Below are 21,226 nucleotides of genomic sequence, written 5' to 3'. Positions count from 1 at the left end.
ATTAATGAATCACCAGTGAGCTGTGGGACAAATTCAGTCAGACTAAAACACATGTAATTGGAATCCCTGTGGGAGAAAGAGAGAAGGGGAACATTATTGAAAAAATAACATCCCTCAATTCCCCAAATCCTGATAAAAAAAATATAAACCAGTAGTGCTCAGCTGGGGATGATTCTGCCCTTGAGGAAATATGGCAATGTCTGGAGTCATATTGCTTGTCACAAGAGGAGAGTTATACTGGGATCTAGTGGGTAGAAGCCAGGAATACTGCTGACCATTCTATATGCATATCCAGCCTCCACCAGACCCCATAGTCCTGAGACTGAGAAAGTCAGCTCTAAACATGCAGGTCCAAGAAGCCAAATCAGCTCCAAGCACAAAGAGAGAAAGAAAGAGAGAAGGAAAAAACCACATCAAGGCATGCCTTAATCTATGATAAAGAGAAATCTTAAAAGTAGCCAGAACAAAAAGGCATGTTATGTCACAACAACAATGATAAGAATGATAATGAACTTCTCTTCAGGAGCAGTGTAAGCCAGAAAGTAGTGCAATAACATTTTTAAAGGACCGGGGTCTAAGTGTGGGGCTGTAAACCTACATATACAGAAATCCAGTTAGAAACTTTTTAGAAAACTAAGGCAAACAAAGACTTTCTCAGACATAGTCAAGTGAAGAATTCACCTTCAGTAGATTTGTAGTGCAGGACATATTTTTTTAAAGTTCTTCAGGAATAAAAAATTAATAAAAAATCTGCAAGGAGAAATAGACAAATTACAAGAGATTCCAATACTACTCTGAACAACTGAAAGAATGAGTAGGCAGAAAAATCAGGAAAGACAGAGAAGACTTGAACAATATTATCAATGACCTAATTGCTATTAAGAAAATACTCCACCCAAGAAGAGCAGAATATGTATTTTTTTTCAAGTGCACATGGAATGATTACCAAGACAGGTCATATCTGGGCTATAAAACAATTTAAAATAATTTAAATTTAAAATAATTTAAACAATACAAAGTATATTCTCTGACTACAACAGAATTACATTAGAGATAAATATTAGAAAGATATCTAAAAAGAAAATCACCAAATACTTTTGAAACAAGGCAGTACCTGAAACAAGATAGAAGAGAGCAGGTTACAACCTTTAAAAGAATGACACAGACCAAAAAAAAAAAAAAAAAAAGACACAGACCAAAAAAAAAAAGAAAAAAAGAATGATACAGGGACCTCCCTGTTTGTTCAGTGGTTAAGAATCTGCCTTCCAATGCAGGGGACATGGGCTTGATCCGTGGTCAGGGAACTAAGATCCCACATGTCATGGGGCAACTAAGTCCACATGCCACAACTAGAGAAACCTACGTGCCACAACTAGAGATGCTCACAAACCACAAGAAAGAGCCTGCATGCTGCGATGAAAATCTTGTATGCCACAACTAAGATCCAATGTAGCCAAATAAATAAATATTTTTTAAAAGATAAAAGAATGCCATAGCTTGAGGGTACCACATAAACTGATTAGAACCAAAAGGTCCAAGATGGCAGACAAGGTTCAATTCCACTAGACCTTGAGGGTCATTATATACTCATTGTGTCCACTTAAAAAATAATCACAACCTAAGCTGAGACATGTTTTATTTGGTGGGAATTTTTAGGACTTCAAGCCCGGGAGACAGCATCTCAAGTAACTCTGAGAGAACTGCTCTGAGGAAGTAGGGGTGGGGTGGGGTTGAGGAGCTGGGGGGAGGGGTGGGGGAAGTCAGGTTACTTAGAAGTTTGCAACAAAGGAGGCTAGTCTGAACGTGGAAAGTATTTTTGTGAATTAAAGAAAACCAGATTATCTCAAGTTAAGGAATTTCACACTTTTCTATGTGTGGGAAGATCCAAGGGTCTGGGCTCACTGAAATCATTCCTTTCATTCACATCTAGGCTATCTGGGGCCAGTATCCTGTTTTTTCAGCCTAAGTTTCTCAGTGCTTACAGTAGGGAGTGCTGCAGTCTAATGGCTGCCAAATCACAAGTATTGTTTTCCTTCCTGAGTGCCCTCAGGGCTCAGAAGTTCACATTTGGAGGGCTGGACATCTTTCTTTACGGATATGGCAGGAAATACTCATTCTCTCCAAAATTACTGCAGATGGTGACTGCAGCCATGAAATTAAGACACATACTCCTTGGAAGAAAAGTTATGACCAACCTAAACAGCATATTAAAAAGCAGAGACATTACTTTGCCAACAAAGATCTGTCTAGTCAAGGCTATGGTTTTCCCAGTGGTCATGTATGCATGTGAGAGCTGGACTATAAAGAAAGCTGAGCACAGAAGAATTGATGCTTTTGAACTGTGGTGTTGGAGAAGACTCTTGAGAGTCCCTTGGACTGCAAGGGGATCCAATCAGTCCATCCTAAAGGAAATCAGTCCTGGGTGTTCATTGGAAGGACTGATGCTGAAGCTGAAACTCCAACACTTTGACCACCTCATGCCAAGAGTTGACTCATTTGAAGAGATCCTAATGCTGGGAAAGATTGAAGGTGGGAGGAGAAGGGGACGACAGAGGATGAGATGAAAAAACAAACAAACAAACAAAAACAAAACAAAAAAAAAGAGGATGAGATGGTTGGATGGCATCACCGACTCAATGGACATGAGTCTGAGTAAATTCCGGGAGTTGGTGACGGACAGGGAGGCCTGGAGTGCTGTAGTTCATGGGGTCGCAAAGAGTCAGACAGGACTGAGCAACTGAACTGACTCCACCTCTCAACTGTAATACATCAGCAAGATAAAGAACACACACAAAGGCACCATGACAGTTCCAAGGCTGACCAGAAAGTTAAAAATAAGTGTCAAGGCTCAAAGCCTGGAAATACCCACCCTTTCCCCAAAATAGCTGGAATACTCTTCCCACTTATTAGCTTATGAATTTACCCACCCCTACAAAACCTGACAACCCCCATACCCTGGTGCCACTCTTGCCTTCTGAGAGGGCCCACACTCTGTCTCTGGAGTGTATTTCTCTCTAAATAAAGCCACTTCTTATCTATCACTTTGTCTCTCACTGAATTCTTTCTGTGATAAGATGTCAGGAACCTGAACTTCATTAAGTCCTGTGTGTGATCTCAATTAAAAAACTGTGGGTTCAAAAAAAAAAAACCAAAAAAACCTGTGGGTTCAAGTCCCAATCTGAGTTCCACGATTTACTGACCCCATGGGGCTCCTGAGCACAGAACATTTTGAATCCTCCACTTCTTGTAGGGAATAGACCATCCCTCAGATTTGAACAACTGCTAACCAGGGAAAGGAGGGGATGTAGAGATGAGGGAGGAGCAGCCAAGAAACAACAGTGCAGCCTTGAGCAGGTTCCTGGTTCTACCTTAAGGTAGATACACATAACAATATATTTGAGTTCTTTGCAGAACTAAAACCTACAAGTAGATGTTAGCATTCCAGAGGAGACCACCTGAGGCCAGATTAAAGAAACCAGAGAAGCTCATCAAGAGATTCATGCTAGTGCTCAGAGAGGGAGCAGTCAGGAAAGCAGGAGGCCAAGGCAAGTTCAGGGTCTGTCATTTCCTTAAAGATTCACAAATCAGATGAAGGGCGAAAAAGTCAGAGGAGACACTGAGGGTTTTACCCTGAGCTTCCTTTCTCATTTGTAAAACACAGAACATCATCCCCACACCCTGGGGTGTTGGGAGAATTCAGAGATAATGGAGGTAACGTATCTGGCAACCATGGAGACCCAGTTGGAGCCCAACAAGCAGTGGCCCCGCCTCTATCTTTGCCAATCCCCTATTCCACCAGTCTGACCGGCCACTTCCTGTGCACTTTCTGGGTCTCCACTTGGGTGTCACCTCCGCAGGGAATCTTCTCCTGATGCCTATTCTTCCCCCCTCCCCCCGACCCCGATATTGTTACATGACTTTTCCAGGGACAGGCACTCTGGCCCCAACACCTGTAAGAGTCTTTGCCTGTCCTCTTCTACTGCCACCCTAAACTTTGTTGTCAATGCCTGCACCAGATTCCCACCTTTTATTCTCTCCCTCCCTCAGGCCAGCCTCATATGAAGGTATGGATTTGAGTAGGGGTTTGGAGTTCAGACAGCTTGGGTCAGAGTTCCGTTCAGTTCAGTCGCTCAGTCGTGTCTGAGTCTTTGCGACCCCACGAATCGCAGCATGCCAGGCCTCCCTGTCCATCCATAACAAACTCCCAATTTGCTCAGACTCATGTCCATCGAATCAGTGATGCCATCCAGCCATCTCATCCTCTGTTGTCCCCTTCTTCTCCTGCCCTCAATCCCTCCCAACATCAGGGTCTTTTCCAATGAGTCAACTCTTCACATGAGGTGGCCAAAGTATTGGAGATTCATCCTCAGCATCAGTCCTTCCAATGAACACCTAGGACTGATCTCCTTTAGGATGGACTGCTTGGATCTCCTTGCAGTCCAAGGGACTCTCAAGAGTCTTTTCCAACACCATAGTTCAAAAGCATCAATTTTTCGGCGCTCAGCTTTCTTCACAGTCCAACTCTCACATCCATACATGACCAATGGAAAAACCATAACCTTGACCAGACAGACCTTTGTTGGCAAAGTAATGTCTCTGCTTTTTAATATGCTGTTTAGGTTGGTCATAACTTTCCTTCCAAGGAGTAAGCGTCTTTTAATTTCATGGCTGCAGTCACCATCTGCAGTGATTTTGGAGCCAAAAAAAAATAAAATCTGACACTGTTTCCACTGTCTCCCCATCTATTTCCCATGAGGTGATGGGACCAGATGCCACGATCTTAGTTTTCTGAATGTTAAGCTTTAAGCCAACTTTTTCACTTTCTTCTTTCACTTTCATCAAGAGTCTTTTTAGTTCCTCTTCACTTTCTGCCATAAGGGTGGTGTCATCTGCATATCTGAGGTTATTGATATTTCTCCCAGCAATCTTGAGTCCAGCTTGTGCTTCTTCCAGCCCAGGGTTTCTCATGATGTACTCTGCATATAAGTTAAATAAGCAGGGTGACAATATACAGCCTTGACGTACTCCTTTCCCTTGGGTCAGAAAGGACCATCAATTCTCAAGTATCAGTCTTTCATCTTATGTTAATCAAACTCAAATAAGGCTTGTTCCTCCTCTCTTCTCTTCTGGATCATCTCTCCCACTGAGACTGAATGGTGAGCACAGGCCTTACGGCTTTTCAGGACTTGGGACTCTTGGTGCTAAGACCAGGACAGACTGGCTGTTTGGGAATCATACTCCTACTGTGGTTGAATGCCCTAAAGTAATTTTTTATTTTCACAAGTAAAATTATGACATATTCTCCTCAGACAAATAAACCACTAAACCACTAAAAGGAATCAGGGCTCCTTAGAGAAATGGCTGATTCCAGGTCTGGGACACAGAGTACAAGATGATCCTGAAACAACTTTGCTATAATCAAAGAAAATTCTCAAAAATCATGACATGTTGAAAGGACACAGACTCAGCTGTGCAGCTTCCACTAGCCAGATCTGCCGCATTGGAGCGTCTAAGTGAATATGGAGAATAATGGATTATAACTCATTAAGTAAAATAAGAATCCACAGATTCATACCACTAATGAATGAAATATCTTCTCTAAAGTACCAAGTTACTAAGTGGAGCAGGAATGAGGGAAATAGAAGAGAATAGTCTGGTTAATAATCTTATTTCTTTAGGGAAGAAATATCAATGAAAACTAGAGAGCTGAAAGTTTGAGGAGCTCATATAAGTCAATATCAAAAAACCAAACAACACAATTAAAAAAATGGGCTAGAAACCTGAACAGACATTTTTCCAAGAAAGACATGTGGATGGCTAATAGGCACATGAAAAGATGCTCAACAGTTAATTATCAGAGAAATGCAAATCAAAACCATAATAAGCTATCATCTCACACCTGTAAGAATGGGCTGGGTGGCACTAGTGGTAAAGAACCCACCTGCCAATACAGGAGACATAAGAAATGTGGGTTTAGATCCCTGGGTCAGGAAGATCCCCTGGAGGAGAGCATGGCAACCCACTCCAGTATTCTTGCCTGGAGAATCCCATGGACAGAGAAGCCTGGCAGGCTATAGTCCACAGGGTTGCAGAGTCGCTATCATCAAGACTACAAACAACAAATGTTAGTGAGTATATAGAGAAAAGGGAACTCTTGTAAACTGTTGGTGGGAATGTAAATTGGTGCAGCCACTGTGGAAAAACAGTATGGAGGTTTCTCAAAAAACCAAAAAATAGAAAGAACTAGTATGCTGCTGCTGCTGCTGCCAAGTTGCTTTAGTTGTGTCTGACTCTGTGCGACCCCACAGGCAGCAGCCCACCCGGCTCCTCTGTCCACTGAATTCTCTAGGCAAGAGTACTAGAGTGGGTTGCCTTTTCCTTCTCCACCCAAACTTCATAGCAGCATACTTTACAGTAGCCAAGATATGCAAACAGCCTAAATGTCTAACAACAGATAAGTGGATAAAGACTATGTGGTATGAAATAGTACTCTCATTAAAAAAAATTAAATTTTGCCACCTGCAATAACATGGATAGACCTATAAGATATCACGCTAAGTGAAATGACACAAAGACAAATACTGTATAACTTTTATGTGAAACAAACTAGTGACTATAACAACAAAGCAAGCACTCACAGATAAAGAGAACAAACTAGTGGTTACTAGTGGGGAGAAGGAAATGGGGAGGGGCTGGATAGGGGTAAGGGATCAAGAGATACAAACCACTATGTATAAAATAAAGCTACAATATATTGTAGAGCACAAGGAATATAGTCAATATTGTGTAACTATAAATGGAATATAATTTTTAAAAATTGTGAATCACTATTTTGTACACCTGAAACATATTATAAATCAAATCTACTGCAACAAAATATTAAAAAAGCTTGAGGAGTGATGGAATATCTGTAAAATGTAAATTGGCTTCTCATAGGATAGTGATTACAAAGGAGTGCCCAGCAGCATCTGGGCGATGGGTTTACGAGCTTCCTGATAGAATTCTTTGAAAATTTAACACCATCTCGTGATATTCCAGCCAAAGGGCATAACCTACTCTAACCCTGGGGAAAGCATCTGTGTGTATCTCTGGCTTGCACGCCTCAGAAAGGTCAAGGTCATGAAGACAAACAGCAAAGGCAGCTGACTGCCGTTTGAGTGACCCAGGACCAGGTCCTGGGCTGGAACCATGCTACAAGCGCAGGGACTCTATGCTGGATTCGAGGCCGCGTCCGTGTCGACGGTCCTGAACTGGATCACTGTAGAGCGAATGGAGATGCCTAATTCTTAGGAAACACGCACGCGGCATTTTGTATTTAGCTGGATGGAAGGCGCCTCTTCTGCTAGTGGTTTGACCATTTCTCCCACTGGCTAAGGCCCGAACCAGCAGGTTACAGTCCTCACCGCCAACTGGCCCGCGGTTTCCCCGACGCTCCGGGCGCTCCACCTCTGATGGTTCATACCGGTGGCCCGCTCCACCCATCCCCTGCCCAGCGCAGTGCGTACCCTCCCCAGCGACCCACCTAGCCACCGACCCACCAAGCCACCGACCCCCGCCTTCCAGGCCCTGGGGCTGGCACCGGAAAACACGTTTCCGGCTCCGCGACGGCTGACGCGCCGACCAATCACGGGCGGGGGCGGGAGGGCGTGGGGAACTACGGGCCTTGTAGTCGGCGCGGCGACTGGACTACGACCCCCACAATGCTCCGCGCGGCGGCGGCGGAGGCTACGGAATTGGAAGGGGCCGCCCGGCCCGGCCCGGGCCAATCACGGGCGGGGGAAGACGGGCGCGGGGCACGACCGGCCATGTAGTTGCCGCAGGCGGGACTATGGCCCCCACAGTGCCCCGCGCGACCGCGAGCTCACTGCGGCTGCGCGGCGGCGACGGCGGCGGCGGCGGTGGCGGCGGCTGCGGCCGGGTTGCCGTCGGGCGGGGCGGCGGCGGCGGCGGACAGGAGTCTTGCCTGAGCCTCCGACGGAGCGAGTGGTGCGACTCGGGCCGTAGCCACCATGTCCGCGCCGTCCGAGGAAGAAGAGTACGCGCGGCTCGTGATGGAGGCGCAGCCGGAGTGGCTGCGCGCGGAGGTGAAGCGGCTTTCGCACGAACTGGCCGAGACCACGCGTGAGAAGATCCAGGCGGCCGAGTACGGGCTGGCAGTCCTCGAGGAGAAGCACCAACTCAAACTGCAGTTCGAAGAGCTCGAGGTGGACTACGAGGCCATCCGCGGCGAGATGGAGCAGCTCAAGGAGGTAAGGAGCAAGGGCGGCTGGCGCCACGCCCTCCGCGCCCCCCGGCCGTTTCCGACTCCGGATCCTGATCCCTCATCCTACCTAGCTGACCTCCTCGCCGACCCCAGAATCGGCCCTTGACCCGAGCCAAGAAGGCGCCCCCCGAGGCAGCCGCCGACCCAGGCCAAACTGACCCCTTACCCCGAGTTAGGTGGACCACCAGCCGACTGCTGATTCCGGGCCGACCAGACCAGCACCGGGGCACCCAGGGTCACTGTGCTTGGCCGTCTCGGAGGCGGCCCAGCGGTGGATGAAGGGCCTTAGGTGCGGTGGGCGATTTGGGTTCTAGAAACCCTGGTCTCCGCGTCAAGGGCTGCGGTGGAGCCTGGTGGTCAGCCTTTCTGCTCTTGATCGCAGGTCTCGGGCACGGTGGGGGTGGTGTCCTCTGCGGTGTTTGACTTTCCAGGTAGGGGGGATGGGGACGTGGGATGGATGCAGGTGGCCGGCTGGGAAACACCAGGCTTGTGTCTCCAACATTTCTATGTATATCATCTCCGGTCTCTGGGCGCAGCTGCCTTCAGCGGTTTCAGCGTCTTGTGTGAGCGCCGGGACACCAGGAAAGGGTCAAGTTGGGGTCTTGCCTTGCATGTGGCCATCACAGCTGGCCGGGGTATCGCACAGGCCTTCCCCATGCTCGGCTCTCTGACCACCCCGCTGGTTACTTCTCTGGGATACAGTCTTCTGTCCTCTTCCTGTCCTAGTTGTCCATCCAGGCCCTTTCCTAAAGTTGAGGGACACATCTGTAGATTTTTGTCACAGGTGTAGCCTTATCTCTCCTGTGATATTTTTACTCTGGGATGAACAGGTTGGATCACTCAGCTACCAAGAAATCTTACAGTGGTAAAACTGGGCAGTCCTTCCCTGAAGTGGTTCTCTTAGATGATTTTAAACACCATTTCCTATCTGAGTCCTTCTTGACTCCCCAGCCTTGTTGTAGGGGTGGGAAGGGAGAAGTTGCTTTCTGGGTGGATGCTCAGGTTTGGACCCAAGTCTAGCTCCTTACTGGTGATGGGGCTATGAGCATGAACCTTCTCCCACTGCACCATCTCACTCAGAAAGGGTTCATCTGAGAGATATTTAAAAAGGCTAGAGAAGGTGTCAGATATTTAGCCTGTCAGTGTCTGAGATAGTCTTCTGCTTCCCTACTTGATTCTTCCCTTGTCCAGGTGGGCTCTTGGCCCTTGGTCTCAGGATCCACCACATTTGCTGCTTCTCCAGCTGCCCACCTCCCAGCAGCCCGCTCCTGGTGGCCTCAGGCAGGTCCCTGGAGTGTTTCGAGTCTCCGTGCCTCACTCCGGAGACCAGTCAGGTCCTCTTCTGATAGTGAAGGGAGTTAATGCATGAACGTACTTAAATCTGCTTGGTGGAACAAGTACCCTGTTAGTACCTGTAGAAGACAGATAGGGTACCCGAGGAGGATGATTGTGTAGCTCCTTCAACTCGGGGTCTTGTATGTGTCAGCAGGTATTGGTACCTCCTCCAAGCCAGCCTTATCTGGCACTAAATCTACTAGAGGGGTGATATGTGATCCTTCTGGCAAAACCTCATCTTGGTGTATGGGGTAGGGGAATGATGGAGGGAGGCTTAGGGGCCTTGAGAAAATAAAGTGGGAGCATCTTAGGTTCGTTCACCTTCTCTGCAGCTCAGAGCGGAGCCTGGCCTTCCCCACCCCCTCCCCTCAGAGTCTGTTCAGATGGAAGTCTCAGGCGAAGCTAGAGGAAGGTGCGTTAGAGCCTCGGATAGATATTGCCAGAAAGCTCACATCAGTTTACTCAAAGTCATGTCAGCCTAGGCTCTTGTCAGCCTCTCTAAGGCATTGTATTGTTATACTTCAAAGTATTAACTCTTATTTTAAAAAATAAAGATTTAGGGACTTCTCTGGTGGTGCAGTGGCTAAGACGCCTCTTTCTCAATGCAGGGGGTGTAGGTTCGATCCCTGATCAGGGAACTAGATCCCAAATGCTGCTTCAAAGAGACCCAGTGCAGCTAAATAAATAAAGATAATTTGAAAAAAAAATCAAAATTTAAGGAGACAATATTGATTGGATCTTTTTTTAATTTTATTTTTCCTCCTGTAGAGAGATGAGCCATCTTCATTCTTTTTAAAGCTTTATTTCTTAACTAAAGTGGGTTCAGTTACTAACAAATTGTGCCACAGAGGTACCTGTATTCCTGTTTAGCATTTGTAGATAATATTGGCTTGAGGGAGGAAAGCTGACTGGCCTATCCCAGGTGACTGGGTTTGCGACCAGACCTGAAGAGTGTCCTGTGCAGGGCAGTGGTGCTGGCCTTTCTCACTTCGTAAGTGTATGTGTCTCCATGTCCTGCTGACACCATGGTATTAGGGAGGAGGGGTACCAATGGCCCATTTTGCTGGTGATTGAACCTGGCTTAGTAAGAGTCCTGTCTGTCCCAAGTTCTGCTGTGTCGTTTCCCCACCATGGTGGGGAAGAGAATCGGACAAATTTTGGTCAGCCATGTGGTGTTTCCTGTCCTTAGTGGCCAGGGAACATCTGGCTTTGTGTCCTTAGCTGCAGTTTGAGGAGGGCAGGGGTGCTGGGCTGACAGCTGCTGCCTGCAGGGCTCAGGTAAGTACCGGGAGTGGGTAGCTCTTTGGAATGTGAGGGTTTGGTTTGGAATGTGAGGGCCAGTGGTGGGGATCCCATCCTCGTTCGGCTTCCAGAGAGAACATTAAGACAAGGTCTGGACGTCCTTGCTGGCTTCTGTGCTACCTCACGATCTTGGCTGTGCAGTATACTTACGTCCCAGGGAACCCAGGGGTGGAATTTGGTGAGCTGCAACCTGTCACAGGCTGGGACTGGTGCCTGGCACACAGTAAGTGCTTACTCAGTAAGCACACACAGTAACTGTGTGCTGGCTGGTATCTTCAGCTTCTTCCTTCCGTCTGCCTCACCCAAGCCTGGATACCCTCCCTGCTGTCCCTGTCATCACCTTGTCCCTACTCCTTGCAGGGTCTGGAGTGGCCCCACTGCATCTCCTGGAGGGCAGCCTGAGCCTCTGGCCTGCTCAGCCTGCACTGCTCCCCTGCATCCTGATTGCCTTCGTGGCCCTCACTATCCCTGCCTCTTCCCAGTCTTGGATCTTGGAAGTCCTGCCTGCCCTTCAAGGCCTGGATGCTTTTCAAAGCCTCCTCTGGACTTGTCTGAGCCCAGCTCCCAGGTGAGCCCACCTGGGTATCCCTCTCATCCTGTAGGCTCAGCAGCCGCATGAAGAACTGTGGCAGAGCTGGTGAGAGCAGCTGCTCTGTCCTTTTTGCTTCCTCCTTCCCATCTCTCTTGTATCATAATTTCTGCTCTCAGAGGATGGGGAAACCAAGGTAGGGACGGGTGTGAGTGTCTGAGGAAGGTCCAGTAGCTCAGACCAAATTGGAAGTGGTCCTTGGGCACCAGATTCCTCTTCAAGTCTGTAGAAGTTCCAGCCATGAGCTGGCTCCAGAGGAGGGTGATGTGAGGGCTGCTGCCCAGGCTTCACCCCTGTCGATGAGTGGCTCTTGCCTCCCTGTGCCCCACCAACTCCTGACGTCCTCACTCTGACTTTTGGGGTCACTACCCTATTATGTCTGTTGTGCTCCTGTGGAGACCAAGGCACCAAGAAGTTGACTTTGACTCGAGACTGTGAGACCAGGCAACCTGTCCCCAAGAGAGCAGACACCTGCGGAGGAGGGAAGGTAATGGGAATCCTCTGTGCAAGGCTCAACCTCCTCAAGTGTTTGTCTTGGGACGGGAAAAGTCCTGATTTGGGCCAAACCCTGTGAGGTTACTTACCTCACTTACCTGATACCACCCTAGAACTTGGAGCAGAGAGCCACTGGGGATTGGGAGGCTCTGGGAGTCCCGTGGGCCTCTCAGGGCAGCTGTGTGGTCGTCGGCTATCAGCATGGAGAAGCCTGATTTGGGATAGAAGTTAAGTTCCAGGGAGTCCTGGAGGTGCTGAGGTGGCCCTGCCCCCAGGGATCTGACCGTTGGGAGAGGCAGCTACCAGCATCCAAAGGCAGTGACCACGTGGCCCACTGTGTCTACATTGCTGGGCACGCCCCACTTTCCTGCCTGTAGAGTTTGTATCTGGTGTGGCATTGTGAAGCAATCTTGAGGGCTCTTCCACTTTTAAAAACTCCCAAGACTCCCATGTCACCTGGCATTCTGTTTTCCTTCAGGCCATAGCGGGTGAGCAGCTGTGTCCCTCAGTGTTGTGGGGCGTGGCTTTGGGCAGGTGGATGGACGCACTTAGAAGGAGCTTCTTTTCCATGACTGGTGCAGGAGGGAGGCCAGGCCTGAGAGTGGCGCTGCCTGGGCAGGCGAGGAGGTGCTCCGTGTGCTGTCGAGGGCTGTGGTTTCCGCACTCTGGCTCCAAGGGGGCAACTGCACCCTGCCTGGGCCCTCAGGAGCTATGTGGCCCCAGAGGAATGGCTCTGCCCTCAGGCCAGTGTCCCCGGGGCACTTGGGCAGGTAGTGGCTGAGGCTCCTTGTGTTTGAGCAGCTGCCTCAGAGAGAGCTGTGGCAAGGCAGACACAGACTCCTGCTGGGCCTTCCTGTGAAGTGGGAGATCAATTTACGCTTGTCAGCCTGGGGCAGCGACTCCTCAGTCAGACCCATTTCTCCACTTTCGTGCACTGGATAAAGGGCCGGTACACACATTGAAGGTAAAGAAAGATTTGATTTCTTAGTGAAGTGAAAGTGGCTAGTGGGCAGAGGCTAGATGAGACCCTCCTGGGCCTCAGGCCCCATATTGTCCACTGTTGGAGTGTGGCCCCTTGAGCTACTCCCCAGAGCCAGGAGTGCCCAGTGTGACCTTCTAGCTGCTGTCCTGGGCATCAAACCTTTTGGTTCTGGCTCTGCTCTGCCCAGGGAGGGGGGCTGACAGATGGGGCTGTAGGAGCAGGGTGGGTGTCAGGGACATGTGGCTGAACGGACAGTCCTGCATCAGGTAGTTGATGGCATTAAGGAGGAGAAGACTGCTTTCTTTAGAGCTTAGTATGTTTTTTTTTAGAGCTTAGTATGTTTTAAAAAGTTATTCCTTTACTTTTGCTGTTGTTCAATCCCTCAGTTGTGACCGACTCTGCGACACCATGGACTGTAGCACGCCAGGTTTCCCTATCCTTTGCTGTCTCCTGGAGTTTGCTCAAACTCATGTCTGTTGAGTTGGTGATACCATCCAACCATCTCAGCCTCTGTTGCCCCCTTCTCTTGCCATCAATTTTTCCCAACATCAAGGTCTTTTCCAGTGAGTTGGCTCTTCCCATTAGGTGGCCAAAATATTGGAGCTTCAACTTCAGCTTTCCTCCTTCTAGTGAATATTCAGGGTTGATTTCCTTTAGGATTGACTGGTTTGATCTCCTTGTTGTCCATGGGACTCTAAAGAGTCTTCTCCAGCACCATAATTTGAAAGCATCAGTTTTTCAGTGCTCAGCCTTCTTTATGGTCCAACTCTCACATCAGTACATGACTACTGGAAAAATCATAGCTTTGACTAGATGGACCTTTGTTGGCAAAGTGGTGTCTCTACTTTTTGATATGCTGTCTAGGTTTGTCATAACTTTTCTTCTAAGGAGCAAGAGTCTTCTAATTTCATGGCTGCAGTCACTGTCTGCAGTGATTTTGGAGTGCAAGAAAATAAAATCTGTCATTGTTTCCATTTTCTCCCCATCTATTTGCCATGAAGTGATGAGACTAGGTCCCATGGTCTTAGTTATTTGAATGTTGAGTTTTAAGCCAGCTTTTTCACTTAAAAACATCAGTTTCACATGATACATCCTCTTTCACTTTCATCAAGATCAAAAAGTAGAAATGAGCATGTCTCTATAGAAATTATGGAATATGTATGGAGGACTACTGGGTATTTCTGCTTGCCAGCTTTTTCTTCCTATATGTGTATGTGAGATACATATGGTATTATAAAAACCAGAAAGTGCTTTGAGCATCTGTAACACTTGTTTTTAAGGAGACACAGGATTTGGGGTTAGTCTCTGAGTTACAGAAAAGTAGGTTTCATTCAACTGGATGAAGATAATGAAGACTTCCATGGGTTTGGAAGCTGCTATGCACATCCAGTCTATTGTATCATGTGAAATAATGGTTGTGGTTTGAGTTGTATGGGTTTGCTTTTTGAAAGCAGTTCCCCTCCTAAAGGGTTTCCATCTTGAGGGGATGTTTTATGCACAGCCAGAGCAGAGGCATTGGCCTGCATGTTTTCCTACCCACTTTGGCAGTCTCCATTCTGTGCCTCACTTCTGTAAGTACATTGATGTGTTGTGCTGAGAAGATAACTTTTTTTTTTTAAATAAAACATAATCATAGATTAATTTTTACACTCACAGGATTAACAGTGATTCCTTAATGTTGTCTTTTATCTGGTCAGCGTTTGGATTTCCCTGTTAGGTTCATAGTCGCTTTACTGAATTGTTACACTGCATTATAAAATCCCTGTACTTTACCTATTCAACACTGCTCCTCCCCCAAAAAGAACCCATGGCAACCATTGATCCTTTACTTTTTCTGTAGTTTTCCCTTTTCTAGAATGTCATGTAATTGAAATCATACAGTATGTAGCCTTTTTACATTGGGTTCTTTCACTTAGCGACATGCGTTTAAGATTGATCCATGTGTTTTCATGGCCTGATAGCTCGTTTTATTTCAAAAAAATCACAGAATTGTTTAGATGTACCTTAGTTTGTTGATTCATTCAAACTGGGCATCTTGGTTACTTCCAGTTGGGGGTGTTTCTGACAAAGCTGTTATAAAGTATCCATGTGCAGGTTTTTTGTGGACATAAATTATCAACTCTTAGGCAAACACCAAAGAGTATGCAACTTTTTGGATCATAGGGTAAGAGTATGTTTAGTTTTGTAAGAAATCGCCTTGCAGATGCTGCACTAGTCTGTATTCCTGCCAGCAATGAATGAGAGTTCTGTTGTTCTGTCTCCTCACCTGCATTCGGCATTGCCAGTGTTTTGGCTTTTATCTACTAGAGTAGGTGTATGGGGGCATCTCATAGTTCTCATTTGTATTTCTCTGCTGACATATGATGTGGAACATGAATTCATGTGCTTGCTTGCTGTTTGTATATCTTCTTTGTTGAGGTGTCTGTTCTGATCTTTTGCTGATTTTAAAATTGAAATATTTGTTTTCTTATTATAGATTTTAAGAGTTCTTTATCTATTTTGGATACCAGTCCTACTTTTCAAATTTGTAACCTAGTGATTTGACTTTTCATTCCCTTAACAGTGTCTTTCACAGAGCAGTTTTTAATTTTAGTGCCATTTTGCTTTCATATCTAGATTGTCATCACCAAATCTAATGTCATGTAGATCTTTTCCTATGTTTCTGTCTAGAGGTTTGATAAATTTTGCCTTTTATATTTAGATCTTAGATCTCTGGTTCATTTCAGGTTGGTTTTTGTAAGAGTATATAGTCTGTGTCCAGGATTCTTTTTTTTTGCACATGGATATACAAGTTCCAACACCATTTGTTAATGAGACTGTACTTTCTTTATGAAGTTGTTTTTTTGCTCCTCTGTCAAAGATCAGTTGCCTATTATGTGTGTGGGTCTACTCCTGGGAGTTCTGTTCTGTTCTCTTGATCTGTGCAATTATCCTTTCTCCAATACTCTACTCTCTTGATTGTATGTTGCTGATTTTGTTAGGTTTGTGTCCTTTGTATGTGTTAGTGGTGAATCTTCCGCTTAAGGCCCGTGTTTTTTGTTGTGTGACTCAGCACAACTGAATGGCGTCTGCTGGCCTGGGTCTTCAGTCCTGCGTTGGCAGGGCTGGTCCTGGTCATCATCAATCGATAGTCTTTTTTTTTTTTTTTTAATCTTGAGGAAAAGTAATAGAGTGCAAATTGTTAAACACAAAAATCACACACACACAAAAAAACCAAAAATCACTAGTACAGTTGGTTAGGTTTTTGATAGAAGATGAGAAGTGAGACTTCTCTGTGTCTTTTTAAGATGGTCCATGTTCCCTTCTGTTTGAGCAGCTCAGTTAGGGCTGTCTTTACCCCTGAGAATCCACCTGGAGAGTTGCCTAACCTACTAGCCTTATGCATTTGACTCAGGAGTTAGGGGAGAGGTGTGGACTCAGTCACTGCTCAGACCTGGGCATTTACTAGCTGCTTGCCCCACAGGCAGAAGCTGGCTGCCAGGTCCCTCCAAAAGTGTGACAGACGTGTTCCTTTCTGGGCTTCAGATGCCTTCTCTGTTATCTCAGGTGCTCACCACCTGTGTAAGCCCCTTTCTAGCCTGTCAGGCCTCTAGGTCTGGCCCTTCCTGTGGTGCTAGGGCCAAACTCCACCCTAAAGATGCCAGTCTTTCCCCATGCCCGCTCCCCCTCTTCACCATCTTTAGGACAGGTCTTCGGGACCCATGATAGATTTATGGTTGGTGTGGGTGGTGCTCCACATGCCAGGCTGCCAAGTCTACATCTCCCGCAGACTCTCACTGCCAAGCATACCTCTTTTCCCTCCTGTTCTCTCAGCATCAGTCTCACCTCCACAGTGGGATGGCCCTTTGTGCCTGTGTTGGTTGAAGGCTGGATCACGTCTCTGTTTTCACGACCCGCAGAAGGCTGTGAGGCTTTGGAGAAGGGAGTGTGCCTGGGCCAGAGGCACAAGGCGGAGGGTCAGGGTCTGACATGGCCCTTTCTTTGGCCGCGGTTTGCACAGTGGCTGCTGCAACCTGAAACAGTGTTGGTGCTGTTGTGACTGGGCTGAGCAGTGGCCCCAGGTAATCTACTGGATGGTGTCCAGGATGAGTCACTTGTGTTAGGCAGTGGGCTCTCGTGCCTGAACTATGATGAAGTGAACTATGTCTGCATGTATGTGCGTGTGTTCACGTGTGTGTGTGCGTCACAGCACAGGAAGGATCTCTGCAGCCTCACTCTTTGGGTGACCTCGATATGTGGAGGGTGGAGGGGCAAGGCTGAGGGAAAAGGTAGCTGGCTTCAGTATAGGGTCTCAGCTGCCCACTCAGCCTCAGGTTCTCACCTCTTCATGAGCAGTCAGCATCCTTGGTTCCTCAGGCTGTGTCGGTCCTTAGTGGCATTGGTCCTTAGGGTATCCGAGATTTACCCTGCAAGGGTGATTGTGATGGAATGCTGGACATGGGGGACACTTGGCCAAGACCTCTCATCTTACCTTGCCGCAGCTACTAACAGGCCCGTCTACCTTCCAGGGCAGATGTGAGCATCGAATCGTCGTTACAGCCATGCCCACGGTTCCATAGGCTCCACTCTCATCCCCAGAGCTGCAGACCTCTGGGTTCTTGGCAGGAGCACGACTTGAGTTACAGGGTCTCTGGCTGTTTGCTGACTGTGAGCCTTGTTGGATGTCTCTTCCTAAATGGCGCTAATAATATGAAGACATGTTGAGATTAGAGATGAGGTAAGAAACCCCAGTCAACTCTCCTGGTGTTTCCAGCCCAGTATAGTCCTGGCTGTGCTGCCCGCTCAGTGTCTTCTGAGGCTTGGGACAGATGGCAGCTGGACAGCTCCCCCCAACTGCAGGCCATTCAATAGAGGTTTGTGTCTGGCAGCCAGCTGCCGTGGAAGACAAGAGCTTGTCCAGGACCCAGGATTGGCAGATGAACCAGGGTCTATAGGGGCTGCCACCAACTACAGGGCTCAGCTGGCGAGAAGCCTGTCTGCTGACATTGGGGCAATTAGGGTGTAATCTTCTCTAAATGACACCCAATTCTGGCTAAATCCCTCCTGCCCAGGAGTGGATTCTCAGTTTTCTAAAAGCAGCTTAGTGTTTGGACACTGCCCAGGGCAGCTGGGGTTTGTGGTTGGTGATGGGATGGATGTGGGCCGGGGGGACGGACGTGGGGAGTGAGGGTGTTCCCTATGTGGGCACCGATCCTTGAGTCCAGTTCTTCTGATCCCTACAGCCAGTGTGCAGATGCTCTGATGAGAAACTGAGACCGGAAGCCACACAGTGGGAAGGGCAGGCCAGTGGAGAACAGCTGTCACACATGTGCCCCTCCGAGGCCTTTGGAGGGGATCTAGGACAAGGGTGGGCCATGGCGTGCTGATCTGATGGATGAGAATTGTCTGCCGGACAGGGTGTATGCAGGTGTGCTTGCAGCGTCTGTTCCACTGCAGTTCCCAGGTGGAGCCCCCATGTCCAGGAGGCCCCCACTCTCTCCTGCAGGGGGATTTGTGCAGCCTTCCCAGGTGCCTCCCTGCCTTCCTGCCAGATGAGGCTGTTGGGCCAATTTGGAACCCAGCTCCACCCTCACACCACCCCTTCTCCAGCACATCTTGCTTTTCCCAGGATACCCCAGTTCTGGGAACTACTTTGCTGCAAAGAAGTAAAGTGGTTTTTGGAGTGAGAAGCCCTGTGGTGCCACTCGGGGGAATCATCTGACTTAGCATAACCATGGTTTGCTCACCTGTGAGATGGGAGTGTTAAGTTTATGCTTTGCATGGCTTTGTGAAGATCAGATGAGATTCACACCCATCTCTGTCTCTTTTTGGTGGTAGCCAGGCCTTCCCAGGCTGCCTCCCAAAATGCTTAGGGGCCTGGGGCCATGCCTGCCACCACCTGTCTGTTCTGGAAACCTGTGAGCTAGGGAAGAGGGAGTGGGTCTGGGATAGGTCCTTCTTGGAGTGGAAGGTAAGAGCGGATAGGAAAAGCTCGCTGAGGGAGGTGAGCTGAGGTCTCTCATGGAGTGCACATGGGGTCCTTTTGTGCAGGTTTGCAGATCTGTGAGGGTCTGTGTGGGGAATGGGTCTGTTTCTGGTGTCTCAGCTGACTTGGTTCCAGTGGAGGCCCATGTGGAGCCGGTGTGGTGTATTGAATTTCCTGCATGCCAGGGTCACCTGGGAACATTCAGAAATTCCAAAGCATTGGCCACACCCAGAAGGATCAAAACAGTTTCAGGGTGGGACATGGCATCAGAAGTTTTCATACTTCTGGAAGGACCCCAGTGGGAAGATGAGTTTAAGAAACCCATCGTGTCACTGCAGCTTATGTTAGGGATCTGAACTTTCCCTGGTCACGTGGGTGGACTGTCATTCTGCACTTTTGTGGTTGCAGAATTTAATTGCATCTCTCTACCTTGGTACACAGTCAGGGCCCAGGAAAGCCCTTGGCTGTGTTCATGTGCTGGCGGGAAAGCCTGCCTCTTTGCTTCCCATGGCTAGGTGGTGGGCCAGCAGCTGCCCTGGGCTGGCCCTGGAAAGTGTGCATAAGCCACAGGCAGACCCAGGGAGAGGGGTGAGCCTCAGCGATTCCCGCTGCCAAGTCACTGGGGGTGTATCTCCTGCTGGCTGGGGAGGGGCGGTAGAGAGGAGATGCCTGCAAGGCCCGTTCCCCAGCTCCCGCAAGCACCAAGCCGCACCCAGCATCCCCGCTCCCTGTCCATTCACTGGACTGCTGTCCCTGTCCACCCGTTGCTGATGTGGGCTTGTCACCCTCTGCAGTGCCCCCACACCCTCCCTATTCTCCAGTCATTCCACGTATATTTACTGAGCACCAGTCATTTGCCGGGCTTGGGCTTGCCGACTCTAGGCCTGTACCCCATTGAGGAGGCAGAGACTCAGTTGCCAGGCATGGGGTGCCCTGTGTGCACCCCTGCTTGCATTCCCACTTGCCACACCCACTTGCCCTGTGTGAGAAGCCACCTCACCCCCACCACCCTGGCCTGCACTAATGTATCCAAGGGGTTTGAACCCTGCCTTCCCCCAGCCCAGCTCTCTGCATCTGTGAGCTGAAATGACAGAGCACCAGCCCTAGGGTGGTTTTCTGTGGGGAAGGTGGCAAGTCCCAGGGTAGCCCCAGCACTTTATTTTCCTACCTGTTCCCTACTATTCCCGGGACTGATTGACCTGAGTTCATGCCCTGCCTCAATCCAGGCTCCCTTGACGGCTGGTGACACCCCAGTCTGAAATATGGCTTGATCAGGACCCAGCAGAGATGTCACAGGGCTCTGTCCAGCCTTCCAGAGGGTTCTGTCCTTGAGTGGGAGCTTGGGTGTGTGTCCCCTCCACCCGTGGTTTCTTTTCCTGGAAGTTGCTCCTCCTGGCCAGTTAGGTCTTACCCAGCTGTTGGAATTTGGCTGATTCACTGGGAGGTGAAGCTTCTCTTCTCTTCTAGTGGCAGAAGGTATTGTTCAGGTCCACCTCTGACAGATGTTTCTGGAGCAACAAATCTGACTGCTGTCCCGATGATTCTGTCTATAATTAGCTCTCATTTTAAGATTGAGGCATAATTTACTTATTACAAGACACTGTTTGCACTCCTGTGGCTGCCCTGCCTGAGGGTCATCCTCACATACCTTCCAGCTCACGTCATCCAGTGCAGCCCTGCTGGCCTGCTGCAGCACGTTCTGTTTTAGACTTACATGTTGATGGGCTACACCCAGGTGGCCTTTTTGTCTGGCTGCTGTGAGCCAGAGGAGGCATCAGAGCTGTGAGTGTTGGTGCTTGCTGTTCTCTGGGAGCAGCAGTGCCTGGGTCACCTCCCCTCGGAGGATGCCAGAGACACCTGTTCAAGGCTCTATGTGGGCCTGCCTTCTCAGGTTCCTCGGTGGTACCCATGAACAGAACTCATCTCCCTTTGTCCGGGACAGGTACGCACAGATAGCCACCCTGGTTCCCTGGCTAAAAGGCCAGCTCCTCTGCAGCCTCTGCCCCTTCTGCACTTCACCCTAATGCTTGAGGGTGGCTGGGCTCTGCCAGGAGGGAGATAATCTCCGTAAGTCGTGTGAAGTAGGAGCAGGAACCAGCATAACCAGTCTCAGCCAGATCTGGGAATTAATAAGCACTGCCCCAGTAAGCCGGAACATTTCAGATTCTAGGCCTGAGACCACAGGAATGACTGGCAGGTGGGCCTGCACCTGGGAAGGGACAGTTCTGGCTCCTGGTGTGATTCTTAGGTGTGGGCAACGGAACAGCAGAGTTGTGGGTCCCATGCCGGTTCTGC

General features: G+C 48.6%; 1 protein-coding gene across 2 annotated transcripts in view; it reads left to right on the top strand.

The window, feature by feature from the left end:
* The first annotated feature begins 7,835 nt into the window (after positions 1 to 7,835).
* The window catches only part of BICD2 (BICD cargo adaptor 2), a 54,292-nt gene continuing 40,901 nt past the window's right edge, over positions 7,836 to 21,226 (top strand). The window contains exon 1 of one of the 2 annotated variants that reach the window (XM_043453203.1): positions 7,836 to 8,249. In XM_043453203.1, the coding sequence (XP_043309138.1) occupies positions 8,010 to 8,249 (240 nt within the window). In that variant the 5' untranslated portion in view covers positions 7,836 to 8,009. The remainder of the gene's footprint in view (positions 8,250 to 21,226) is intronic. The other variant, XM_043453205.1, reaches the window with a different exon arrangement.

Source organism: Cervus canadensis, chromosome 30 (genome assembly GCF_019320065.1).
Source record: "Cervus canadensis isolate Bull #8, Minnesota chromosome 30, ASM1932006v1, whole genome shotgun sequence".
NCBI lineage: Eukaryota > Metazoa > Chordata > Mammalia > Artiodactyla > Cervidae > Cervus > Cervus canadensis.
This window is presented reverse-complemented; position numbering and strand designations above follow the sequence as displayed.